This window comes from Oncorhynchus mykiss, chromosome 25, assembly GCF_013265735.2.
Source record: "Oncorhynchus mykiss isolate Arlee chromosome 25, USDA_OmykA_1.1, whole genome shotgun sequence".
Lineage (NCBI taxonomy): Eukaryota > Metazoa > Chordata > Actinopteri > Salmoniformes > Salmonidae > Oncorhynchus > Oncorhynchus mykiss.
Genome location: NC_048589.1, coordinates 29716357 through 29742359, shown reverse-complemented (window position 1 = coordinate 29742359; position 26003 = coordinate 29716357). Strand labels below are relative to the sequence as shown.

At 44.6% G+C, this 26003-nt stretch overlaps 1 protein-coding gene across 1 annotated transcript in view; it reads left to right on the top strand.

Annotated features, from left to right (window-relative positions):
• The window catches only part of LOC110505765 (serine/threonine-protein kinase D1), a 50290-nt gene extending 24532 nt beyond the window's left edge, over positions 1 to 25758 (top strand). The window contains exons 3-19 of the mRNA XM_036962945.1: positions 1148 to 1279; positions 3295 to 3458; positions 6999 to 7022; positions 7272 to 7476; positions 8649 to 8726; positions 9130 to 9322; positions 12154 to 12277; positions 12622 to 12699; positions 12991 to 13279; positions 13639 to 13691; positions 14279 to 14351; positions 14596 to 14702; positions 14964 to 15125; positions 15804 to 15902; positions 17052 to 17319; positions 19060 to 19145; positions 24550 to 25758. Of these exons, the coding sequence (XP_036818840.1) occupies positions 1148 to 1279; positions 3295 to 3458; positions 6999 to 7022; positions 7272 to 7476; positions 8649 to 8726; positions 9130 to 9322; positions 12154 to 12277; positions 12622 to 12699; positions 12991 to 13279; positions 13639 to 13691; positions 14279 to 14351; positions 14596 to 14702; positions 14964 to 15125; positions 15804 to 15902; positions 17052 to 17319; positions 19060 to 19145; positions 24550 to 24783 (2369 nt within the window). The 3' untranslated portion in view covers positions 24784 to 25758. The remainder of the gene's footprint in view (positions 1 to 1147; positions 1280 to 3294; positions 3459 to 6998; positions 7023 to 7271; positions 7477 to 8648; positions 8727 to 9129; positions 9323 to 12153; positions 12278 to 12621; positions 12700 to 12990; positions 13280 to 13638; positions 13692 to 14278; positions 14352 to 14595; positions 14703 to 14963; positions 15126 to 15803; positions 15903 to 17051; positions 17320 to 19059; positions 19146 to 24549) is intronic.
• Positions 25759 to 26003: the final 245 nt, after the last annotated feature.

The window sequence follows — 26003 nt, the reverse complement described above, 5'->3', positions numbered from 1 at the left end:
CTTGGGTTAAATCTCCTACGTACAAGGAGAAATAAAAATGCTTATGGTTGGTAAATGAACATTACGGTATGTTACACTGCATCCCAGAGAGTAGTTTTCACCAGTCAGTCTTGCTGTCAAAGATCTCACATTTTGTGTTTCCTCATTTGAGCTTTTCAACTTCAAGAGCAAGTTAATTAGTGTGAAGGTGGATAGGATGCTAAAACCACTTTTTCTGTCATCAGCATGAGGGTGTGAACAGCGTACGTTTGTTACGTTGGCGCAGGATGCGTCTGGATGCAAGCAGGGGCGTGTACACCATACTGTAAACATAAATATGGAAGAGAGGAAGAACTCAACTTGAACTCTGTCCTATGAGAATGCTTTCTGCCCTGTTTGTACACTGAAATGTGGCACACTGTAAGACTTTTTGCCATTGTGGAAGAGTCAAATGATCAATACTGTACCATACTGGAATGTAGATACACTGTGTATCATGTGAGCAGTCTTTACCACCGCAGTAAAGTTTGTGTTCTTGTAGTCTGCTGTATCAAGCAAGCCACTAGAACTACTAATTTGACATAGGAACACATTTTAAAATGCAAATAAACATATGTAGATTAAGACTACCTAGACTCCACATTCACATACACACTAATTTTCTGAAGCATGTAATGACAGTTTACACGTTGTTAAACTTCCAAACATATATTGGCCTTTAAACAAAAGGCAAAACAATAATTTGAATAAATTGAAGCAGTTTACCCAGCAGAATGGCTAATCAGAATGTATTCTACTTGAGCGTGCTGAGACAAGCATGTTGGTGGGGAGATATGTGTGTTTGATGAGGCAGTCTACTCTCATGCTGTGCTCTCCACTCTATCCCATTGGCCCAATGCAGCCTAACTGTACCAGCCAATCAGAAAATCACAACTCCATATGCAGCAAAAAGCCTTGGTTACCTCAACATATACAAATACTGTACCAGGGAACAGCCATTCATTTTGAATTGTACATCCATTGAAAACACGGTCCCACTACACTACTATTATATCACTATTCACAGAATACAACTCAGTTCTTGAGTACTGTTTAAATCTAGGAGTGTGAGGAAAATGTTGGAATTGAACCATTGACTATTGTTGTCGTTGTCGTTGTCCTGTTCTAGCCTCTGCCACAGTGGAGGACTTCCAGATCCGTCCCCATGGCTTGTTTGTCCACTCCTACCGGTCCCCTGCCTTCTGTGACCACTGTGGAGAGATGCTGTGGGGCCTAGTGAGACAGGGTCTCAAGTGTGAAGGTAGGTACTGTATAGAAGGAGCTCTGGTCTGCGTCTCAAGTGGCACCCTATTCCCCATATAGTGCACTACTTTTGACCAGAGCTCTGGTGAGAAGTAGTGCACTTTGTAGGGAATAGGGTACAATTTTGGACACCGCCGTGGACCTATTTCAACAAATGTAATTAGGTTCCAGCCACTCTGACACCATTACATAACTCTCTAAGAGGGGATATTATCAGGGTACATTGGATACAGGCCACTCAGGTGTACTCTGGTCCGAAGAGGTCTCTTCAGGGTCCACGATGAGCAGCAAAGTCCCTGCTTGAAGAGTGTTGGGAAGAAGAAAACAATTTGTCTTCTGTCAGGCTGGAGGCAGTTGGAAAGTGGTTGGAAAGGTCGTGCATAGAGGGGATGAAGGTACACACAATAGTCTAACATGTATAAAAGTATTACATAATGTGGTGTCTGACTGGAATTTCAACAATCCATGAATGACTTGTTCCATTAGATGACTCCTACTTATACTGAACACAAATCTAAATGCAACATGCAACAATTTCAAAGATTGTACTGAGTTACGGTTCATATAAGGAAATCAATCAATTGAAATAAATTCATTAAGCCCAAATCTATGGATTTCACTGTTGGTCACTGATACCTTAAAAAAAAGTAATGGCGTAGATCAGAAAACCAGTCAGTTTCTGGTGTGACCACCATTTGCCACATGCAGCGCAACACCTCTCGTCCACATAAAGTTGATCAGGCTGGTGATTGTGGCCTGAGGAATGTTGTTCCACTCATCTTCAATGGCTGTGCGAAGTTGCTGGATATTGGTGGGAACAAGCTGTCATCACGTCAATCCAGAGCATACCCATACATGTTCAATGCGTGACATGTCTGGTGAGTATGCAGTCCGTGGAAGAACTGGGACATTTTCAGCTTACAAGAATTGTGTAGTGATCCTTGCGACATGGGGCCATGCATTATCATGCTGAAACATGAGGTGATGGCGGCGGATGAATGGCACGACAATGGGCTACAGGATCTTGTCAGGGTATCTATATGCATTCAAATTGTCATCAATAAAATGCATTGTGTTTGTTGTCCATAGTTTATGTTCGTTGTCCGTAGCATAACCCCACCGCCACCATGGGGAACTCTGTTCACAACGTTGACATCAGCAAACCGCTCACCCACATGACGCCATACATACTGTCTGCCATCTGCTCGGTACAGTTGAAACCGGGATTCATCTGTGAAGAACACACTTCTCCAGCGTACCAGTGGCCATTAAAGGTGAGCATTTGCCCATTGAAGTCGGTTATGACGCTGAACTGCAGTCAGGTCAAGACCCTAAGGACAACGAGAATGCAGATGAGATTCCCTGAGACAGAAATGCAAAAATTCTTCGGTTATGCAAACCCACTGATTCACCAACTGTCTGGGTGGTTGTTCTCAGATGACCCCGCAGGTGAATAAGCCGGATGTGTGGGTCCTGGGCTGGCGTGGTTACACGTGGTCTGCAGTTTTGAGGCCGGTTGAATGTACTGCCAAATTCTCTAAAACAATGTTGAAGCTGGCTAATAGTAGATAAATGAACATTAAATTATCTGGCAACAGCTCTAGTGGGCATTCCTGCAGTCAGCATGCCAATTGCACGCTCCCTCAAAACCTGAGACATCTATGGCAATGCACCTGTGTAATGATCATGCTGTTTAATCAGCTTCTTGATATGCCACACCTGTCAGATGGATGGATTACCTTGGCAAATAAGAAATGCTCACTAACAGGAATGTCAACAAGTTTGTGCACCACATTTGAGAGAAATAAGCTTTCTGTGTGTATGAAACATTTATGGGATCTTTTATTTCAGTTCATGAAACATGGGACCAACAGTTGACATGTTCCATTTATATTTTTATTCAGTGTAGTTCCACAAAGACAGTCTCTCACAAGTTTGATGCAAGTATAAAAATGACCACGTTACACGTGAACTCACCTTTGCTCTGAAACCGTCTGTTTCTCTCCCCTGAAGGTTGTGGTCTGAACTATCACAAGCGCTGTGCCTTTAAAATCCCAAATAACTGCAGTGGTATCCGCAAGCGGAGGTTGTCCAATGTCTCTCTGACCGGTTTGACCACACTGACCACCACACGGTCTAATGAACCTTCGCCTTTCACCTCCGACGAGGCCTTACTGGTGAGTTTATCCTGGTTGCTGGTGAGTTTACCCTGATTACTGGTGAGTTTACCCCTGGTTACTGGTGAGTTTACCCCTGTTTACTGGTGAGTTTACCCCTGGATACTGGTGAGTTTACCCTGGTTACTGGTGAGTTTACCCCTGGTTACTGGTGAATTTACCCTGGTTACTGGTGAGTTTACCCCTGGTTACTGGTGAGTTTACCCCTGGTTACTGGTGAGTTTATCCCTGGTTACTGGTGAGTTATTCCCTGGTTACTGGTGAGTTTACCCCTGGTTACTGGTGAGTTTACCCCTGTTTACTGGTGAGTTTACCCCTGGATACTGGTGAGTTTACCCTGGTTACTGGTGAGTTTACCCCTGGTTACTGGTGAATTTACCCTGGTTACTGGTGAGTTTACCCCTGGTTACTGGTGAGTTTACCCCTGGTTACTGGTGAGTTTATCCCTGGTTACTGGTGAGTTATTCCCTGGTTACTGGTGAGTTTACCCTGGTTACTGGTGAGTTTATCCTGGTTACTGGTGAGTTTACCCTGATTACTGGTGAGTTTACCCCTGGATACTGGTGAGTTTACCCTGGTTACTGGTGAGTTTACCCCTGGTTACTGGTGAGTTTACCCTGATTACTGGTGAGTTTATCCTGGTTACTGGTGAGTTTACCCCTGGTTCCTGGTGAGTTTACCCCTGGTTACTGGTGAGTTTACCCCTGGATACTGGTGAGTTTACCCTGGTTACTGGTGAGTTTACCCCTGGTTACTGGTGAGTTTACCCTGGTTACTGGTGAGTTTATCCTGGTTACTGGTGAGTTTACCCCTGGTTACTGGTGAGTTTACCCTGGTTACTGGTGAGTTTATCCCTGGTTACTGGTGAGTTATCCCCTGGTTACTGGTGAGTTTACCCTGGTTACTGGTGAGTTTATCCTGGTTACTGGTGAGTTTACCCCTGGTTACTGGTGAGTTTATCCCTGGTTACTGGTGAGTTATCCCCTGGTTACTGGTGAGTTTACCCTGGTTACTGGTGAGTTTACCCTGGTTACTGGTGAGTTTACCCTGATTACTGATGAGTTTACCCCTGGATACTGGTGAGTTTGCCCTGGTTACTGGTGAGTTTACCCCTGGTTACTGGGTAGTTTATCCTGGTTACTGGTGAGTTTATCCTTGGTTACTGGTGAGTTTATCCTGGTTACTGGTGAGTTTACCCTGGTTACTGGTGAGTGTATCCCTGGTTACTGGTGAGTTTACCCCTGGTAACTGGTGAGTTTACCCCTGGTAACTGGTGAGTTTATCCCTGGTTACTGGTGAGTTTACCCCTGGTTACTGGTGAGTTTACCCCTGGTTACTTGTGAATTTACCCCTGGATACTGGTGAGTTTACCCTGGTTACTGGTGAGTTTACCCCTGGTTACTGGTGAATTTACCCCTGGATACTGGTGAGTTTATCCCTGGTTACTGGCGAGTTTACCCCTGGTTACTGGTGAGTTTACCCTGGTTACTGGTGAGTTTACCCCTGGTTACTGGTGAATTTACCCCTGGATACTGGTGAGTTTACCCCTGGTTACTGGTGAGTTTACCCCTGGTTACTGGTGAGTTTACCCTGGTTACTGGTGAGTTTATCCTGGTTACTGGTGAGTTTACCCCTGGTTACTGGTGAGTTTACCCCTGGTTACTGGTGAGTTTATCCCTGGTTACTGGTGAGTTCTTCCCTGGTTACTGGTGAGTTTACCCTGGTTACTGGTGAGTTTACCCTGATTACTGGTGAGTTTACCCCTGGATACTGGTGAGTTTACCCTGGTTACTGGTGAGTTTACCCCTGGTTACTGGTGAGTTTACCCTGGTTACTGGTGAGTTTATCCTGGTTACTGGTGAGTTTACCCCTGGTTACTGGTGAGTTTACCCCTGGTTACTGGTGAGTTTACCCCTGGTTACTGGTGAGTTTACCCCTGGTTACTGGTGAGTTTACCCCTGGATACTGGTGAGTTTACCCTGGTTACTGGTGAGTTTACCCCTGGTTACTGGTGAGTTTACCCTGGTTACTGGTGAGTTTATCCCTGGTTACTGGTGAGTTTATCCCTGGTTACTGGTGAGTTATCCCCTGGTTACTGGTGAGTTTACCCTGGTTACTGGTGAGATTATCCTGGTTACTGGTGAGTTTACCCCTGGATACTGGTGAGTTTACCCCTGGATACTGGTGAGTTTACCCTGGTTACTGGTGAGTTTACCCCTGGTTACTGGTGAGTTTACCCTGGTTACTGGTGAGTTTATCCTGGTTACTGGTGAGTTTACCCCTGGTTACTGGCAAGTTTATCCCTGGTTACTGGTGAGTTATCCCCTGGTTACTGGTGAGTTATCCCCTGGTTACTGGTGAGTTTATCCTGGTTACTGGTGAGTGTACCCTGATTACTGGTGAGTTTACCCCTGGATACTGGTGAGTTTGCCCTGGTTACTGGTGAGTTTACCCCTGGTTACTGGGTAGTTTATCCTGGTTACTGGTGAGTTTACCCTTGGTTACTGGTGAGTTTATCCTGGATACTGGTGAGTTTACCCTGGTTACTGGTGAGTTTACCCCTGGTTACTGGTGAGTTTACCCTGGTTACTGGTGAGTTTATCCTGGTTACTGGTGAGTTTATCCCTGGTTACTGGTGAGTCTATCCCTGGTTACTGGTGAGTTATCCCCTGGTTACTGGTTAGTTTACCCTGGTTACTGTTGAGATTATCCTGGTTACTGGTGAGTTTACCCTGATTACTTGTGAGTTTACCCCTGGATACTGGTGAGTTTACCCTGGTTACTGATGAGTTTACCCCTGGTTACTGGTGAGTTTACCCTGGTTACTGGTGAGTTTATCCTGGTTACTGGTGAGTTTACCCCAGGTTACTGGCGAGTTTATCCCTGGTTACTGGTGAGTTATCCCCTGGTTACTGGTGAGTTTACCCTGGTTACTGGTGAGTTTATCCTGGTTACTGGTGAGTTTACCCTGATTACTGGTGAGTGTATCCCTGGTTACTGGTGAGTTTACCCCTGGTTACTGGTGAGTTTACCCCTGGTTACTGGTGAGTTTACCCTGGTTACTGGTGAGTTTACCCCTGGTTACTGGTGAGTTTACCCTGGTTACTGGTGAGTTTCCCCCTGGTTACTGGTGAGTTTACCCCTGGTTACTGGTGAGTTTACCCTGGTTACTGTGGGTCATCATGAAGAGCTACACACACACATGTGCATGCTCACACGAGCATGGATGGACGCACGGACCCAGGCACACACACACACACACAGACGCAGACACACACACACACACCATAGATTACTACAGTACATGCCTACACATTCCCAACCTCTCAATGGCAAATTGTTGAATTATGATGAGTAGCATGTTCCTAATATAAAGGACCTGATGTGATTATGAAGGCCTTTGTGGCTGGTTGTTTTCATTATGAATTCTGTTGGAGCAGCAGTCAGGCATGTGTGTGAATATTGTTATGGTTTAACTCTGATCTCTCTCTTCACCTCCTCCCTGTGTGTGTCCCTGTTCTCTCCTCGCTGCATGCTCAGTCTCCTGTCAGTCCCGGCATGGAGGTAGGTACCCCAATACCCTGCCCTCACGTATTGCAGTATCAATACGCCTATTATCACCAGAAGCACATCGCTGTTTCCCTGTTTTTGTGTCATATGCCAAAATAAGACAAATAAGACAAAGAAAGGAGATTGAATAATATAATTTTAGTTTAGGTTGTTGTTGCTTGTGATCTGTTACCTACCATGTGCCTTGCTCTGAGTGGGGCATCAGAGCAACACTGACTAGTCTACCCTGTTTACCCTCCACAGCAGAAGACACAGACAGACTTCTTTTCTGGCAGAGAGAGAAGGTCCTCTTCCTACATCGGCCGGCCTATAGAGTTAGACAAAATCCTCCTGTCCAAAGTTAAGGTGCCTCACACCCTTGTCATCCACTCCTACACACGCCCCACCGTCTGCCAGCACTGCAAGAAGCTACTCAAGGGCCTGTTCCGTCAAGGCCTGCAATGCAAAGGTACCGTAGGGGTTCAGAGAAACTTGAGATAATGAGAGAGGTTACCAGTGGTTGGTCGGAGGTGGGGATGATAGTGAGTCACACAGTACATACTGTAATAATGTGTGACTCACCTGTGGGCTTTCGCCAGCTCAATATTATTATGGTATTATTTTTGGAAATCTCAAGACTCTGTTGTCACAGAGTTGGCAAAGCTAACAGATGGCAGTTGTTTCTACCTCAAGCTTTCTTTGTGACATCTTAAATAACTATTGTGGCCTGATTAATAGATAGCCCTGTAACTTTATAATTACATGGTAACTGCAAATGCAGAAACAGTGTTGTGACTACTATAGACATATAATATAATTCACAGATGTACTGTAACTCTATGGTTACTACAGTGTACACAAGAATATGTCAATCGTTATTTGAATATGTTGGTAACCCATTGTATACAAGTGATAACGCCCTCAACGCTGCTGTTTGGAGGAAATATTGGAACGGTTGGCCGGCCCTCGACTTAGTCTCGGGTGTAACACACTAGGCGAAGTGGGTGCGGAGTCAGGTGCAGGAGGCACTCTCCACGAAACTGGGTATAATAAAACAAATGCCCAAAACAGGTAACTAAACAACACGCACTACCACACATCACACAGTGGGGAAAAGAACCAAGCCCGCACAAAGAGCAAGCGGGCCTACCGGCTTAAATAGCCCAACTCAAAATGTAAACAAGAAACAGGTGAAACAAATCAGACAAAACCAACAGAAAATGAAAAAGGGATCGGTGGCAGTTAGTAGACCGGTGACGACGACCGCCTAGCGCCACCCGAACAGGAAGTTGAGCCACCTTCGGTAGGAGTCGTGACATCGGGCTTAACAACACCCGTTCCAATAGTATATCCTCCAAACACCGGCTTCTCAGACATTATCACTTCAATAGAGTTGTACTTTATATATTCAGCAGAACAGAGTGTGATAGTATTGTGTGTGAGACGTAGGTAGTACTAGGTACTCTAGCAGACAGATAAGGGTCTGTTTGTACTCGCAGTGCTATTAGACAGGTTTCATATGGACAGGCCATCTCTCTCTCTTTCTCTCTCTCTCTCTCTCTCTCTCTCTCCTTTCTCTATCTTTCTCCTTCCCATCTTACACACTCTCTCACTCTCTCTGTTTCTCTCTCACGGTTACAGATTGCAAATTCAACTGTCATAAACGATGTGCGCCCAAAGTGCCAAACAACTGCCTTGGAGAAGTGTCTAAAACTGAAGGCAAGTTTCACTTTAGATAGTCATTTGCTTTAAGTGTGGCAGATTTTTCCTAGTAAGTGGTGGTCCATCTCATGTAGTTTCCAAGAAATGTCACAGGATTGAGATATTTTTCTTTCAATTCTGCAACATTTACTTCAGTTATGAGAGACTGTAGGAAGAGAATCATATATAGGACACCAGCTGAATTCTTGGAAGTACCAGAATATTCCTTGAAATATCAACAGAATTATGACTGTGAAATGATGTCACTGTTTTATTTAAAAATCTCTCCCACACTACCACTACCGCTTTTCGTTCCTTATTTCTTCTTTTAAAAAACAGGGTTTCTCTGTCATACTTCATTTTCTACTATTCTCTTTGTCTACACCTTGTGTGTTTCCACCTGTTGCTCCTCCTCCTCCAGATCTGCTGAGCTCAGGGGCGGAGTCTGATGTGGGGATGGGGGAGGGTTGTGACGACCACGACAGTGACATGAACAGTGGTCTGATGGATGACATGGAGGAGGCCATAGTGCCTGACTCGGGCCTGCTGGAGGCTGGCCATGGGGAAATGGGAGACCTCCATGACCCAGAGGATGACTGCAACAGGGCTATAAGGTGATTGACTGGGCCTGGGACTAGGAAAGGGGGACCCCCAATGGCTATGGCTGTGGATATGTACAGTAGTCATAGGTCCTGTTAAAATATTAGAATGAAGCAATTTACCCCGGCTCAACCCTTACCCTACCCATAACCCTAGCCCTAGCTTCATGTCCACATTCCGGTTCAATCCTTAGCCTTAACCTCAACCCTAACCCTTGCTTCATGTCCACATTCCGGTTCAACCCTTACCCTACCCATAACCCTAACCCTAGCTTCATGTCCACATTCCGTTTCAACTCTTAGCCTTAACCACAACCCTAACCCTAGCTTCATGTCCACATTCCGGTTCAACCCTTAGCCTTAACCTCAACCCTAACCCTAGCTTCAAGTCCACATTCCGGTTCAACCCTTAGCCTTAACCTCAACCCTAACCCTAGCTTCATGTCCACATTCCGGTTCAACTCTTAGCCTTAACCACAACCCTAACCCTAGCTTCATGTCCACATTCCGGTTCAACCTTAGCCTTAACCACAACCCTAACCCTAGCTTCATGTCCACATTCCGGTTCAACCCTTAGCCTTAACCTCAACCCTAACCCTAGCTTCATGTCCACATTCCTGTTCAACCTTAGCCTTAACCACAACCCTAACCCTAGCTTCATGTCCACATTCCAGTTCAACCTTAGCCTTAACCTCAACCCTAACCCTAGCCGTTTCAACTCTTAGCCTTAACCTCAACCCTAAACCTAGCTTCATGTCCACATTCCGGTTCAACCCTTAGCCTTAACCTCAACCCTAACCCTTGCTTCATGTCCACATTCCGGTTCAACCCTTACCCTACCCATAACCCTAACCCTAGCTTCATGTCCACATTCCGTTTCAACTCTTAGCCTTAACCACAACCCTAACCCCAGCTTCATGTCCACATTCCGGTTCAACCCTTAGCCTTAACCTCAACCCTAACCCTAGCTTCAAGTCCACATTCCGGTTCAACCCTTAGCCTTAACCTCAACCCTAACCCTAGCTTCATGTCCACATTCCGGTTCAACTCTTAGCCTTAACCACAACCCTAACCCTAGCTTCATGTCCACATTCCGGTTCAACCTTAGCCTTAACCACAACCCTAACCCTAGTTTCATGTCCACATTCCGGTTCAACCCTTAGCCTTAACCTCAACCCTAACCCTAGCTTCATGTCCACATTCCGGTTCAACCTTAGCCTTAACCACAACCCTAACCCTAGCTTCATGTCCACATTCCGGTTCAACCCTTAGCCTTAACCTCAACCCTAACCCTAGCTTCATGTCCACATTCCTGTTCAACCTTAGCCTTAACCACAACCCTAACCCTAGCTTCATGTCCACATTCCGGTTCAACCCTTAGCCTTAACCTCAACCCTAACCCTAGCCGTTTCAACTCTTAGCCTTAACCTCAACCCTAACCCTAGCTTCATGTCCACATTCCGGTTCAACCCTTAGCCTTAACCTCAACCCTAACCCTAGCTTCATGTCCACTTTCCGTTTCAACTCTTAGCCTTAACCTCAACCCTAAACCTAGCTTCATGTCCACATTCCGGTTCAACCCTTAGCCTTAACCTCAACCCTAACCCTAGCTGTTTCAACTCTTAGCCTTAACCTCAACCCTAACCCTAGCTTCATGTCCACATTCCGGTTCAACCCTTAGCCTTAACCTCAATCCTAACCCTAGCTTCATGTCCACTTTCCGTTTCAACCCTTAGCCTTAACCTCAACCCTAACCCTAGCTTCATGTCCACATTCCGGTTCAACTCTTAGCCTTAACCACAACCCTAACCCTAGCTTCATGTCCACATTCCGGTTCAACCTTAGCCTTAACCACAACCCTAACCCTAGTTTCATGTCCACATTCCGGTTCAACCCTTAGCCTTAACCTCAACCCTAACCCTAGCTTCATGTCCACATTCCGGTTCAACCTTAGCCTTAACCACAACCCTAACCCTAGCTTCATGTCCACATTCCGGTTCAACCCTTAGCCTTAACCTCAACCCTAACCCTAGCTTCATGTCCACATTCCTGTTCAACCTTAGCCTTAACCACAACCCTAACCCTAGCTTCATGTCCACATTCCAGTTCAACCCTTAGCCTTAACCTCAACCCTAACCCTAGCTTCATGTCCACATTCCGGTTCAACCCTTAGCCTTAACCTCAACCCTAACCCTAGCCGTTTCAACTCTTAGCCTTAACCTCAACCCTAACCCTAGCTTCATGTCCACATTCCGGTTCAACCCTTAGCCTTAACCTCAACCCTAACCCTAGCTTCATGTCCACTTTCCGTTTCAACTCTTAGCCTTAACCTCAACCCTAACCCTAGCTTCATGTCCACATTCCGGTTCAACCCTTAGCCTTAACCACAACCCTAACCCTAGCTTCATGTCCACATTCTGGTTCAACTCTTAGCCTTAACCACAACCCTAACCCTAGCTTCATGTCCACATTCCGGTTCAACCCTTAGCCTTAACCACAACCCTAACTCTAGCTTCATGTCCACATTCCGGTTCAACCCTTAGCCTTAACTACAACCCTAACCCTAGCTTCATGTCCACATTCCGGTTCAAACCTTAGCCTTAACTACAACCCTAACCCTAGCTTCATGTCCACATTCCGTTTCAACTCTTAACCTCAACCCTAACCCTAGTTTCATGTCCACATTCCGGTTCAACTCTTACCCTACCCATAACCCTAACCCTAGCTTCATGTCCACACCTCAGCTCAACCCTGACCCAATCTGTAACCCTAACTGAGTTCTGAAGTTGAGAAGAAAAGCATTCACACGGCCAGAGTTTTTATGTTTGACTCCCTTCATTTCAAAGCCCATCTACTAGCAACAACATCCCACTTATGCGAGTGGTCCAGTCAGTCAAAAACACCAAGAGGAAAAGTAGCAATATCATGAAGGAAGGTTGGCTAGTGCACTTCAGCAGCAAAGACACTCTGGTAAGTCTGATTATATTAATGTATTTATCACACCAACTAATCAATCTGCTGTAGAGTGGCAAAATTCCATGATTTTTGGAAAACCTGCACATTTTTGCAACACTAATGTTCTGCCATTTTATAGACATTTTGTAATGTTTTGTGGAAGTTATTTTGTGAATGCATGTCTATTAAATGTTAAATGTTGTTTTTATTTAGTAAAATCTGCTATGGGCACTGACCTATGGCATAATAGATGCTGTATGAGTAGATGGAAACCCCCATTGCCAAGAGGGGGAACCCACCAGGAACATATGTTATGTAGTCCCAGTCTGTGCAAGGCTCTCTATCTGTTTCCACTTCAGAGGAAAAGACACTACTGGAGGCTGGACAGCAAATGCATCACCCTTTTCCAGAATGACACAGGCAGCAAATACTACAAGGTAAGAAATCAATTGAAATGTTATATAGATTATTATGGGTGAAGGGTGAATGGAACCTAAGAACTGAAGTTAATGGACCAAGACATTGATCAGACATTGATCAGATTGAAATATCATGTTTATATTGAAATGCAAGTGCTCTAACCACTGTAAAACGACTGCTACTACAACAATCAATCTAATGTATTTCATAAAGCACTTTGTACAACAGCTGTTGTCACAAAGCACTTGACAGTAACCCAGCCTAGTCCCCAAACAGCAAAGAGCAATACTACCTCTGCTGTGTGGCAGGAAATTCCATTGTCAGAGGTGTTGTCTCTGGACCCAGCGAAGACCTTCAACCTACTGTCTGAGGGCTCCAACGCCCACTGCTTTGAGATCGCCACGGGCAGCCTGGTCTACTATGTAGGGGAGAACCTGGCGAGGCCGGAGGGCCCGGGGAGCATGTCGGCCCACAGCAGTATGCTGGTCAGCGGGGTCGGGCCGGATGTGGCCAGGATGTGGGAGATGGCCATCCAGCATGCCCTCATGCCCGCCATCTCTAAAGGACTGTCACACGGGTCACGTCACAGTGGCCACAGTAAGTATAAGCAGAGTTAATTGGATAGATGGACTCTTATAGAAATTAATGTAATTTTATTGAAGCAACCTTGTTTTATTCAGCACTAGGGTTGCAAAATTCTGGTAACGTTCCCAAAATTCCCAGGTTTTCCAGAAATCCTGCTTGGAAGATTCCTGGAATCAGGAGGGGAATAGGCAGGAAATCCTAAAGCCTCCAACCAGGATTTCTGGGAATTTGGGAAAAGTTACCAGAATTTTGTAACCCTACTCAGCATTAGGAAGGAACACTCTCAAGGTTATAGTATGGAAGACCATTAACTCTTATGGACTACTCTTAACTCTTATGGAATACTCTTAACATTTCCCTTACACCAACAGAGGATGTTTCCATCAGTATTTCAGTGTCCAACTGCCAGATTCAAGAGAATGTGGTAAGTAGAATTTGGTCTCACGTGATTTGAACGACTTTGGGTATATTTTTATTTTCAGATTTAGTGACTATAATGTTGGTCATAATATATCTATATTATATATAATATTGCGGTAATAATATATTGCGGGTCATGCCTTCACCTCTTGCATGGTTATATTATTTTTTAGATTTTGTAGGATTTAAAAAAATAATAGACAAAAGACAGTAGACAACTTAACATTGCACAGACATGGATCCACTAAACTAGACATGACAGTGGCTGGGACTGTACAACCTTCAACATAAAGAAAAAAGCTGAATGCGTGGTTAGATTTCTGAGGTGACATCATCTTCTAAGTAGCTCAAATGGAGATGATTTTGATTACCCACTCAGCCAGAGCAGTTGCCATAGCTACTCTCGATAATTAGTCACAGTACCACTGGTTATAATTATATTTCTGGGTAACTCTTCCAGTCGTGTATGAGATTAGTGGGTATTAAGTTGTCATGTGAGAAGAGATAAAAATGGTTGTAGACAAACCAAAAACTAAATATTTGTGACAGTATACACATTTAAACCCATTGACTGGATTTTCACACCTACAGGATATCAGCTCAGTGTATCAGATATTCCCAGATGAAGTCCTTGGATCGGGCCAATTTGGGATTGTTTATGGAGGTGATGCATTTGTACCTCCTTGTCACACTGATAACCTGGCAAATGCCAGAAAAATATTTGCATGACCAAGAAGGTGTTTATTATATTGTGAAATAATGCAGTACATTGTTAAAAGGGGTTCATCAGATCAATTTTAATCTTTTGAAAAAGTATTTGAGATAGTCATTAATTCAGAGAAGTAAAACCTGTTTAAACCTGTAACCTGCCTTTGATTTCTCCATAATATAATGTCTTCATACTACAGGAAAGCACCGAAAAACTGGCCGGGATGTAGCAATTAAGATCATTGACAAGTTACGCTTCCCCACCAAGCAGGAGAGCCAGCTACGCAATGAGGTCGCCATCCTTCAGGTAAACACACCAGCACGCGTGGTCCTGTGTGCTCCTATGAAACACACACTATTAGAACCTTTTTCTCAGATGTTGCCAGACACGTTATGATGAACACATGAGAGGAAAAACAACAGATCTAAAGACAAAAATAGAGATATTGTCTCAGTAGGAAAATAATGAAGTTATTATCATGACAACACAGTGGGTGTTTGGAGAGCCTGTCGAGCTCTCTGCCTGCTTCCTTTAAAAGGCTCCTGTGTTTCTGTTTTTACTTCCTAGAACCTGCACCACCCTGGGGTAGTGAACCTGGAGTGCATGTTTGAGACTCCGGAGCGCGTCTTCGTTGTCATGGAGAAACTCCACGGAGACATGCTGGAGATGATCCTGTCCAGTGAGAAGGGGAGGCTGCCTGAACGCATCACCAAGTTCTTCGTCTCACAGGTAACCCTGGCTGACAAGCGTTGTCGCTCGCAGACAATGGACGGATGTGCTGTAGCAGTGCCACACACCTGCTTTTACTGTGACACTCACATACTGTATACTGTATAGAAACACAGTCAGTGTAGTAAAAGGTTTACAGGTATGCTTATGTATTTTTCTGATAATAATATTATAATATTTGTTTAATCACGTGTTGTTGCACTTTTCACTATGATATGCAATGTATTAGTTGCTCTTTGCTGTAGTCAAATGACCTAGTGGCCTCATGGCTGGAATGTTATTCATATTTTTAAACATGATTTGTTTTTAAACACAGAAAATCTGGTGTTTCTCTGTCAAAGAAATATTTTTGTTATATTTCAGACTTCTGTGATGTATATAGTGTAATATTAGGATGCAAACTCTCAATGTAATAGATTTCAACTCTATATATGACATGGTACATGTGTCTTATTTTTTTAAAGCCCATAACCATGTGTTTGAGTTGTATGCTTTTGTTTCAAAGTAGATTTGTTTAAGACTACCAAGAAACAGTCAGTGTGAACCTGATTTAGCTCATTTCAGTAATGTTTGACAGTATATAAATGCAAATGACCAGATTATATTAAATGTTTTAATCATTCCTAATTAAAGTAATCATTCACCGTGTACAAATCATTAATTTCACATATTTTTCAGATTCTTCAGGCTCTTCGTCATCTCCACTTCAAGAATATCGTCCACTGTGACCTCAAACCAGAAAACGTCTTACTGGCGTCCGCAGATGCTTTTCCACAAGTAAGCAAACCTACAGCTCATCCTCCAAACAAGCCAAAACAGAAACATCAATTTCACAGACATAAACAGACATTCATCTATCAGTCTACTCTAAGATAATGTGGATGATTATGGAAGCTGCACGCTCAGTGTCTCTACAATGTTCTATGTCTCTTGATTTTAATGATACACTCCCAATTATGCTGCCCTTCTCTCCATAGCCATAGCCCAGTACTGCTCTGTACTGTACTATGAGTCACTGTCTCAGGCATGGCCAGGCATTGGATGGGTGTTAAACAAATTGCATTTGTGTTATTTACAACAAATATTTTCTGAAAGGGAAAAAAGAGAGTCCGTTCTTATATATCTTTATTTCATTTCCCCAAATATGCTCTGGCAACATCACTGGCGTCATTATAGTGCTGAGAACTGACATCCTCTGGCAACATCACTGGCGTCATTATAGTGCTGAGAACTGACATCCTCTGCAGTCTTGCCAAAGTCTATTTTGGTAGATTTCTGTAGCTACAGTAAATCGTCTGTAGACCATATCGTGTCCATGTCGAACAGACAGTGTGATAACGTTAAGTGGCCTTTTGGGTAATCCTTGCCAGCTGATTATTATTATGTCTGTGGATCCAACTGTTTGGATGGCGAACATACAGGATGTTATGTATTAGCCTTCTCTAACAAGTCTTAGTCCAGTTACTCTAGTAGGAAACCCTTGATTACCACCACACTTTCTCATGTTCAAGTGAATACGAGACAGGGAACTGTGGCAGTGTAATATTCACTACCACACATGACCTTGTCTCAAATGTCACTGATATTCCCAACATAGTGGGGAATCTAGTGTAATATTCACTACCACACATGACCTTGTCTCAAATGTCACTGATATTCCCAACATAGTGGGGAATCTAGTGTAATATTCACTACCACACATGACCGTGCCTCAAATGTCACTGATATTCCCAACATAGTGGGGAATCTAGTGTAATATTCACTACCACACATGGCCTTGTCTCAAACGTCACTGATATTCCCCACATAGTGGGGAATCTAGTGTAATATTCACTACCACACATGACCTTGTCTCAAACGTCACTGATATTCCCAACATAGTGGGGAATCTAGTGTAATTTGAGACACATCCTATCTGTGTCTCAGGTGAAGTTGTGCGACTTTGGCTTTGCCCGCATTATTGGAGAGAAGTCTTTCCGTCGGTCAGTGGTGGGCACTCCGGCCTACCTGGCCCCTGAGGTCCTGAGGAATAAAGGCTACAACCGCTCCCTGGACATGTGGTCTGTGGGGGTCATCATCTACGTCAGCCTCAGCGGCACCTTCCCCTTCAACGAGGACGAGGACATTCACGACCAGATCCAGAATGCTGCCTTCATGTACCCACCCAACCCCTGGAAGAAGGTGTCCCAGGAAGGTGGGTGTCTGTCGAGCAGCAATGACTCATGCATTACTGTGATAACTCCTTTACTGTAAAATAACATTTGATATAGTTGTGTTGGAATGATACATCATTACTCTGAAAATCAGACTAGAATAGCCTCTTCCTGAGTCTCTGTTGGATTTTGTAATCATATAGTGAATGTTTGCTACACGGTCAGAATGCCTTTTATGATAATCTGATTTAGTAGCGGTGCGTTGGTAAAATCCCTGGGGAACCCTAGCCAGAAAGAAAAGCCATATTACAACCTATGTGTTGTGATAATTGCGTTGTTTGCTCTAGTTAACATTAGCATTCAACATCTAGCTACATATTGAACTTACGTCCTCTCAGTCCAGGGGCACAATGTATGAATTTATGGTTGGATTCGAATCGGCATTATAATCATTGGCCAGTACTGAGAATGAAGTAAAATCACAGGCCCAAATCCCTAACTCCATCCATGGCTAATTTAGGAAAGGGACAATTTTATCTAGCCACCGGAGGAACAGAACACAACTAGATGCAACAATTTAAGTTGTTTCTGTCAATTACGTATTTATTTTTATGCGATGTGATAGGAGTGAAGCAAAATCTAAACTGGCTTCCCTTGACACTTTTTTTTGGTGTGCCAGGACCATTCACTGTTGTGCTCGCTCAGTTTAGCTCAAAGCTGATTGGCTATTATTTTATACTTTTTTGTCAAGGGAGGCCAAATGCTCACTGGCTTCCCTTGCATTCAGTGGTACAGGGGGCAACAATGTCATACTCTTTAGGACCAGACAGAATCAGATAGATGTCATACACATACAGAAACAGAGGGACGCTGTTTCGCTCACTTAGATGCTTTCTCCGGTGAGATACATTCAGCCTCTTGCAAATTGAAAAGAAATTATGAAAAACAGAGACGAATTATAAATTTTAAAAATATATGTTTTCACATGAATACATGCATTTACGAGGTCAGTGAGTCAGTTTTATGTTTATCTGAGGGAGTCTGCAGATTTTTTAGAATTGATTCGTGTTAGGGCCTAGCATAGGAACCTCTCTTATCACAATTTTTCTCACCTCTAGTGCTCAGTGGCTCACAAAACCACTTTGAAAGCCTACAACACATATCCTGGCCCCAACAACTATGCTGCTATTGAATTGAGCGGATGGCATGCGTCATTGTCCGAGAGATGGAAAAGGAAGGAAAGAAAGTGTGTGTGTGTGTGAGAGTGAGAGAGAGAGAGAGAGTGTGTGTGTGTGTGTGTGTGTGTGTGTGTGTGTGTGTGTGTGTGTGTGTGTGTGTGTGTGTGTGTGTGTGTGTGTGTGTGTGTGTGTGTGTGTGTGTGTGTGTGTGTGTGTGTGTGTGTGTGTGTGTGTGTGAGTGAGTGAGTGAGTGAGTGAGACAGAGGGAAGAGAAAGCAACAGAGGGAGAGTGTGTGTGTGCTTGAGAGAGAGGGAGGAATAGACAGAGGGGGGGGGGGGGAGAGAGAGTGTGTGAGAGAGAGAACCAATTCTTGTTTCAGCCTATTCATGTGCATAATGCCAAGCGATCCCTGGTACTATAGAGGAGTGGCCTAAAGGTCAAGAATCCCAACTGGGACTCAGAGAACCATGACCCCTGAAATAATCTTAACATGATGTTGGCTTTGCTCATTAGCCCTTGCATGGCTCTGAAAGGGGCCTGCACCAAATCCTCTAGGTTTCCCACCATGAGTTATCCTCTGACGGCCTGCTTTGTTGTTCCAGCAATTGACCTCATTAATAACTTGCTGCAAGTCAAGATGAGGAAGCGCTACAGCGTGGACAAGTCGCTCAGCCATGCCTGGCTACAGGTAAGCTCTCCCTACTACGTACACTCCATACTGCAAATATCACAAAATAGTTTTAAAAAGAAGACATTTTCGGCCTGTCTTTCAGCCATCCCTGGCTACAGATAAGCTACCCTTCCATAGCTGCGGAAAGTATGGGTGCTGAGGGTGCTGCAGCACCTCCTGAAAAATCACAATTTTAAAATATATTAATAAAAAAATATATTAATAAAAAAAAAAAAAAAATCACAAAAGTACTGGGCCTTTAGTAGTATTATCGGGCTGATATAGACCACAGGAGGTTGGTGGACCTTAATTGGGGAGGACAGGCTCGTGGCAATGGCTGAAGCGGAATGAGTGGAATGGTATCACATACATCAAACATATAGTTTCCATGTGTTTGATGCCATTCCATTTCCTCCGTTTCAGCTATTATTATGAGCCGTCCTCCCCTCAGCAGCCTCCACTGATATAGATGTCTGTAATGCATGGAGAAAAAAAAAATCTGCATCTCCACTTAGTTGTATAATTAAGAACAGTATCTTGCAGGATTCAATAGTTGATATTGTAAGAGTAGTTCCCATGCCCCTTTCTCTCCTATTGTCACTCTAATGGAATCCAGAAAGAACAAAACCCTGTCCTCAAAGATTTACATCAAAAGGTGCAAAGTTATGGGCAAAGACACAAAACATCCACATCAAATTAAATCGTTTTCTTGATCAAATAACGTCACTTTTTGTGCAATATTAAATTACTATCCTTACAAACCACTTAATGTAAAGGTACGCTACTGCATTGTACATAGGCTGGTTATCTAGGTTTGGACCTGTAGACTTTCTATCACCATGATGAAAAACAATGCACAATGCAGTAATTGAGTACATTGAGACATAAGTGGTTTGTGATGTGAGAATGTGGCTCCGTTGGTATAGTGTGGCACTTGCAATGCTAGGGTTGTGGGTTTGATTGCCATGGTGGACCGAACATATGAAAATGTATCCACTCACTACTGAAAAGGAATGAATAAAACTTTTCAGTTTTCATGTAGAAAGAAGTTGCATTTGCGAAGTATTTCAAGAAACTGGATAACATGCAGTACCTGTAAAAAGTTTGGACACAACTACTCATTCAAGGGATTTTCTTTATTTTTACTATTTTCTACATTATAGAATAATAGTGAAGACATCAACATTATGAAATAACACAAATGGAATCATGTAGTAACCAAAAAAGTCATATACAAATAAAAAATATATTGTATATTTGATATTCTTCAAATAGCCACCCTTTGCCTTGATGACATTTTTGCACACTCTTGGCATTCTCTCAACCAGCATCACCTGGAATGCTTTTCCAACAGTCTTGAAGAAGTTCCCACATTTGCTGAGTACTTGTTGGCTGCTTTTCCGTCAGTCTGTGGTCCAACTCATCCCAAACCATCTCAGTTGGGTTGAGTCTGGGTGATTGTGAAGGCCAGGTCATCTGATGCAACTCCATCACTCTCCTTCTTGGTCAAATAGCCCTTACACAGCCAGAATGTTGTGGTAGCCATGCTGGTTAAGTGTGCCTTGAATTCTAAATAAATCACTGACAGTGTCACCAGCAAAGCACCCCCAAACCATCACACCTCCTCCTCCATGCTTCACGGTGAAACCACACATGCAGAGATCATCTGTCTTACAAAGACATGGCGGTTGGAACCAAAAATCTCAAATTTGGACTCATCAGACCAAAGGTCAGATTTCCACCGGTCTAATGTCCATTGCTCATGTTTCTTGGCCCAAGCAAGTCTCTCCTTCTTATTGGTGTCCTTTAGTAGTGGTTTCTTTGCAGAAATTCGACCACGAAGGCTTGATTCATGCAGACTCCTCTGAACAGTTGATGCTGAGATGTGTCTGTTACTTGAACACTGTGAAGCATTTATTTGGGTTGCAATCGGAGGTGCAGTTAACTCTAATGAACTTATCCTCTGCAGCAGAGGTAACTCTGGGTCTTCCTTTCCTGTGGTGGTCCTTGTGAGAGCCAGTTTCATCATAGCGCTTGATGGTTTTTGCGACTGCACTGGAAAGAAACTTTCCTCCTCAATTTTCCTCATTGACTAACTTTCATGTCTTAAAGTAATGATGGACTGTCATTTCTCTTTGCTTATTTGAGCTGTTCTTGCCATAATATGGACTTGGTCTTTTACCAAATAGGGCTATCTGAATACCTACCCTACCTTCTCAGCCTTTGGCTCAAAGGCATTAAGAAGGAAAGAAATTCCACAAGTTAACAAGGCACACCCGTTAATTGAAATGCATTCCAGGTGACTACCTCATGAAGCTGGTTGAGAGAATGCCAAGAGTGTGCAAAGGCACCGTTTGTAGAATCTCAAATATTAAATATGTTTTCATTTTTGTTTTTTTTGTTTGAATTTTACCCCTTTTTCTCCCCAATTCCGTGGTATCTAATTGTTTTTAGTAGCTACTATCTTGTCTCATCGCTACATTTCCCGTACAGGCTCGGGAGAGACGAAAGTTGAAAGTCATGCGTCCTCCGATACACAACCCAACCAAGCCGCACTGCTTCTTAACACAGCGCGCATCCAACCCGGAAGCCAGCCTGCCGGCCAAGCCCTCCCTAACCAGGACGATGCTAGGCCAATTGTGCATCGCCCCACACACCTCCCGGTCGCGGCCGGTTACGACAGAGCCTGGGCACGAACCCAGAGTCTCTGATGGCGCAGCTGGCGCTGCAGTACAGCGCCCTTAACCGCTGCACCACCCGGGAGGCTTGTTTTCATTTGTTAAACAGTTTTTTGGTTACTACATGATTCCGTATGGGTTGTTTCATACTTTTGATCTCTTCACTATTATTCTACAATGTAGAAAATAGTAAAAATAAAGAAAAACCCTTGAATAAGTAGGTGTGTCCAAACTTTTGACTGGTAGTGTATATCAACCAAGTATTTTTATATTCCACAAGTATTATCAGATCAACTGTTTTGTTCAGATAATCATCAGACTCAAGTTAGAAATTATGGTAAACAGTAATACAAAAAATCACAAAAGTAGTTCACTGGCCTTTACTAGTACAGTATGTCTACAACGTGGGGGGGGGGGGGGGGGGGGGAAACTCATTTAAATGAGAGATTTAACAGACAATGTAACAGATAAAATGAATAAAATGGTACTGTACATAGCACAAAGGAGTAAGAAGACTTATTGTATTTGGATAAGTCTGTCAGCCATCCATGGCTACAGTAAGTATTTTATATAATTTTTTCTTTTTTAACCCCATTTTTTCCCCAATTTCATGGTATCCAATTGGTAGTTACAGTCTTGTCTCCTCGCTGCAATAAGCCGCACTGCTTCTTGACACAATGCCCACTTAACCCAGAAGCCAGCCGCACCAATGTGTCGGAGGAAACACGTGCTCCTGGCGATTGTGTCAGTGTGCACAGCGCCCGGCCCGCCACAGGAGTCGCTAGTGTACGATGGGACAATGACATCCCTGACTGCCAAACCCTCCCCTAATCCGGATGACACTGGGCCAATTGTGCGCTGCCCTATGCGCCTCCCGGTCGTGACCGGCTGAGACAGAGCCTGGACTCAAACCCAGAATATCTAGTGGCACAGCTAGCACTGCATTGCAGTGCCTTAGACCACTGCGCCACTCGGGAGGCCGGCCACAGTAAGTCTGTCAGCCATCTATGGCTACACTAAGTCTGTCAGACCCCCCTGGCTACACTAAGTCTGTCAGACCCCCCATGGCTACACTAAGTCTGTCAGACCCCCCATGGCTACACTAAGTCTGTCAGACCCCCCTGGCTACACTAAGTCTGTCAGACCCCCCTGGCTACACTAAGTCTGTCAGAACCCCTGGCTACACTAAGTCTGTCAGATTCCCCTGTGGCTACACTAAGTCTGTCAGATTCCCCTGGCTACACTAAGTCTGTCAGACCCCCCTGGCTACACCAAGTCTGTCAGACCCCCCTGGCTACACTAAGTCTGTCAGATTCCTCTGGCTACACTAAGTCTGTCAGACCCCCCTGGCTACACTAAGTCTGTCAGACCCCCCTGGCTACACTAAGTCTGTCAGATTCCCCTGGCTACACTAAGTCTGTCAGATTCCCCTGGCTACACTAAGTCTGTCAGACCCCCCTGGCTACACTAAGTCTGTCAGACCCCCCTGGCTACACTAAGTCTGTCAGATTCCCCTGGCTAACCTGAGTCTGCCAGACCCCCCTGGCTACACTAAGTCTGTCAGACCCCCCTGGCTACACTAAGTCTGTCAGACCCCCCCTGGCTACACTAAGTCTGTCAGATTCCCCTGGCTACACTAAGTCTGTCAGATTCCCCTGGCTAACCTGAGTCTGCCAGACCCCCCTGGCTACACTAAGTCTGTCAGACCCCCCTGGCTACACTAAGTCTGTCAGACCCCCCCTGGCTACACTAAGTCTGTCAGACCCCCCTGGCTACGGTAAGTATGTCAGACCCCCCTGGCTACACTAAGTCTGTCAGATTCCCCTGGCTACACTGAGTCTGCCAGACCCCCCTGGCTACGATAAGTCTGTCAGACCCCCCTGGCTACACTAAGTCTGTCAGACCCCCCTGGCTACACTAAGTCTGTCAGATTCCCCTGGCTACACTAAGTCTGTCAGACCACCCTGGCTACACTAAGTCTGTCAGACCCCCCTGGCTACACTAAGTCTGTCAGATTCCCCTGTGGCTACACTAAGTCTGTCAGATTCCCCTGGCTACACTAAGTCTGTCAGACCCCCCTGGCTACACTAAGTCTGTCAGACCCCCCTGGCTACACTAAGTCTGTCAGATTCCCCTGGCTACACTAAGTCTGTCAGACCCCCCTGGCTACGGTAAGTCTGTCAGACGCCCCTGGCTACACTAAGTCTGTCAGACCCCCCTGGCTACACTAAGTCTGTCAGATTCCCCTGGCTACACTAAGTCTGTCAGACCCCCCTGGCTACACTAAGTCTGTCAGATCCCCCTGGCTACACTAAGTCTGTCAGACCCCCCTGGCTACGGTAAGTCTGTCAGACCCCCCTGGCTACACTAAGTCTGTCAGACCCCCCTGGCTACACTAAGTCTGTCAGACCCCCCTGGCTACACTAAGTCTGTCAGACCCCCCTGGCTACGGTAAGTCTGTCAGACCCCCCTGGCTACGGTAAGTCTGTCAGACCCCCCTGGCTACACTAAGTCTGTCAGACCCCCTTGGCTATGGTAAGTCTGTCAGACCACCCGGGCTACACTAAGTCTCTCAGACACTCCTGGATACAGGTAAGCCCTACAGCAAGAGTGATGAGAGACACGAGTTTGTCATCCAACAGCCGCAAAAATTTTTTTTTTTTTTTTTACACAATCAAAAGAATACAATTGAAACCTTAGGCTAATGCTAACTACTGTGTCCCTGCTAATGATGTCCTTCTCAGGACTACCAAATGTGGCTGGACCTACGTGGCCTAGAATGGAAGATGCACGAGCGCTACGTCACGCATGAGAGCGATGACACCCGCTGGGAACGCCACGCTGAGCAGCACGGCCTGACGTACCCCGCCCACCTCGTCAACCCACACGCCGACGTTAGCGAGGGGGTGGAGCCTGACCACGAGTCGGAGGAGGTGGACTCCATGGCGGCCCTCAGCGACAGAGTCAGCGTGATGTGAATACTGTAAATGCAGGGATACTGTCCCCTTAAGAGTCAACGTGCTGTAGTACTGAACACTGCTGCCTCTGCCCCCTTAAGAGCCGTCTCACTCCCTCCACAACACAACTAACTGAGTGACTGACTGAGCCCTCCATTCCCAGCCAGCAGCTAGGGGCTCGATATCCAAACTCTGCCTTTAAACTAACTTTCTAACTAACAAATAATCAAATTTCTAATTGTCTGTATATGAGTCAATCAGGTGTATTGCCTCCCTGCCTCATGAAAGACAATCTAACGTCTTATACTGTATAACTCTGGGTGTGAAGGATCATCCAGGTGTACTGTATGTTAAGTCAACAGCAGCAAACAACCCCCCCCCCCCAAAAAAGCCAGCTAAACGATTTAGTCAAAACCAAAATTAGATGTGTTTCACTGTGATTGGGTACGACCCAACGAGACAGCTCAGGACTAACCTTAGCGGTATTAAGAGTGAGAACTGATACTATTATTACTCAAGTTTTATTTCACTCTTGAATGTACCTTTATATGATGACATGATAAGAATTCACAGAAAACCAGTATAGCCAGAAATGGTGGAAAGACAAAGACAGAGAGGGAGATAGAGAGCGGACTCGGCTTCAAGAGTGTGGAGGCAAAATCCTGAGGCCTGGATACAGAGAAACAGTGAATGTAGAATACCTGTAAGCATTTGTTCTCATCATGAGCTAGCTGCTTTTCTAGTCTATAGTGTTGAAATGTGTTCATGATGTGATGCTGAATGTTGCGTATGTGGCTACTGTACAGTATGTTTGTGCTCTTTGCGCGATTGCAACCAGCCTTTAATGCATTTTTGCCTACAGGGAATACATTATTTTCTCTGGCTACACATTTAAATAAATATATTTCAAAGCTGATATGTAAGTCTTTAATACCATGGATTTATTACATGATTTGTGAGTTTGCTTTACACATACACCCCAATGCCTCGTGCCTTATATTTTGACCTACATTTGAGTACACTGGCAACAGGAGTTATTGAGAACATATGTTTACAAATTGCAAGTTATTTTAATCATGGCACCCATACTCATGCTGCATCTTCCATAGTTTAGGGGGACTGTATGAAGAATGAGCATGGAGAATCAGGGAGAAAGATGAGGGGAAAAAAGCCATTCCCCATACTGGGAGAAGAAAGTCAAGCCAGAGGTGAGACAAAACCATATGCACATTGGCTGAATG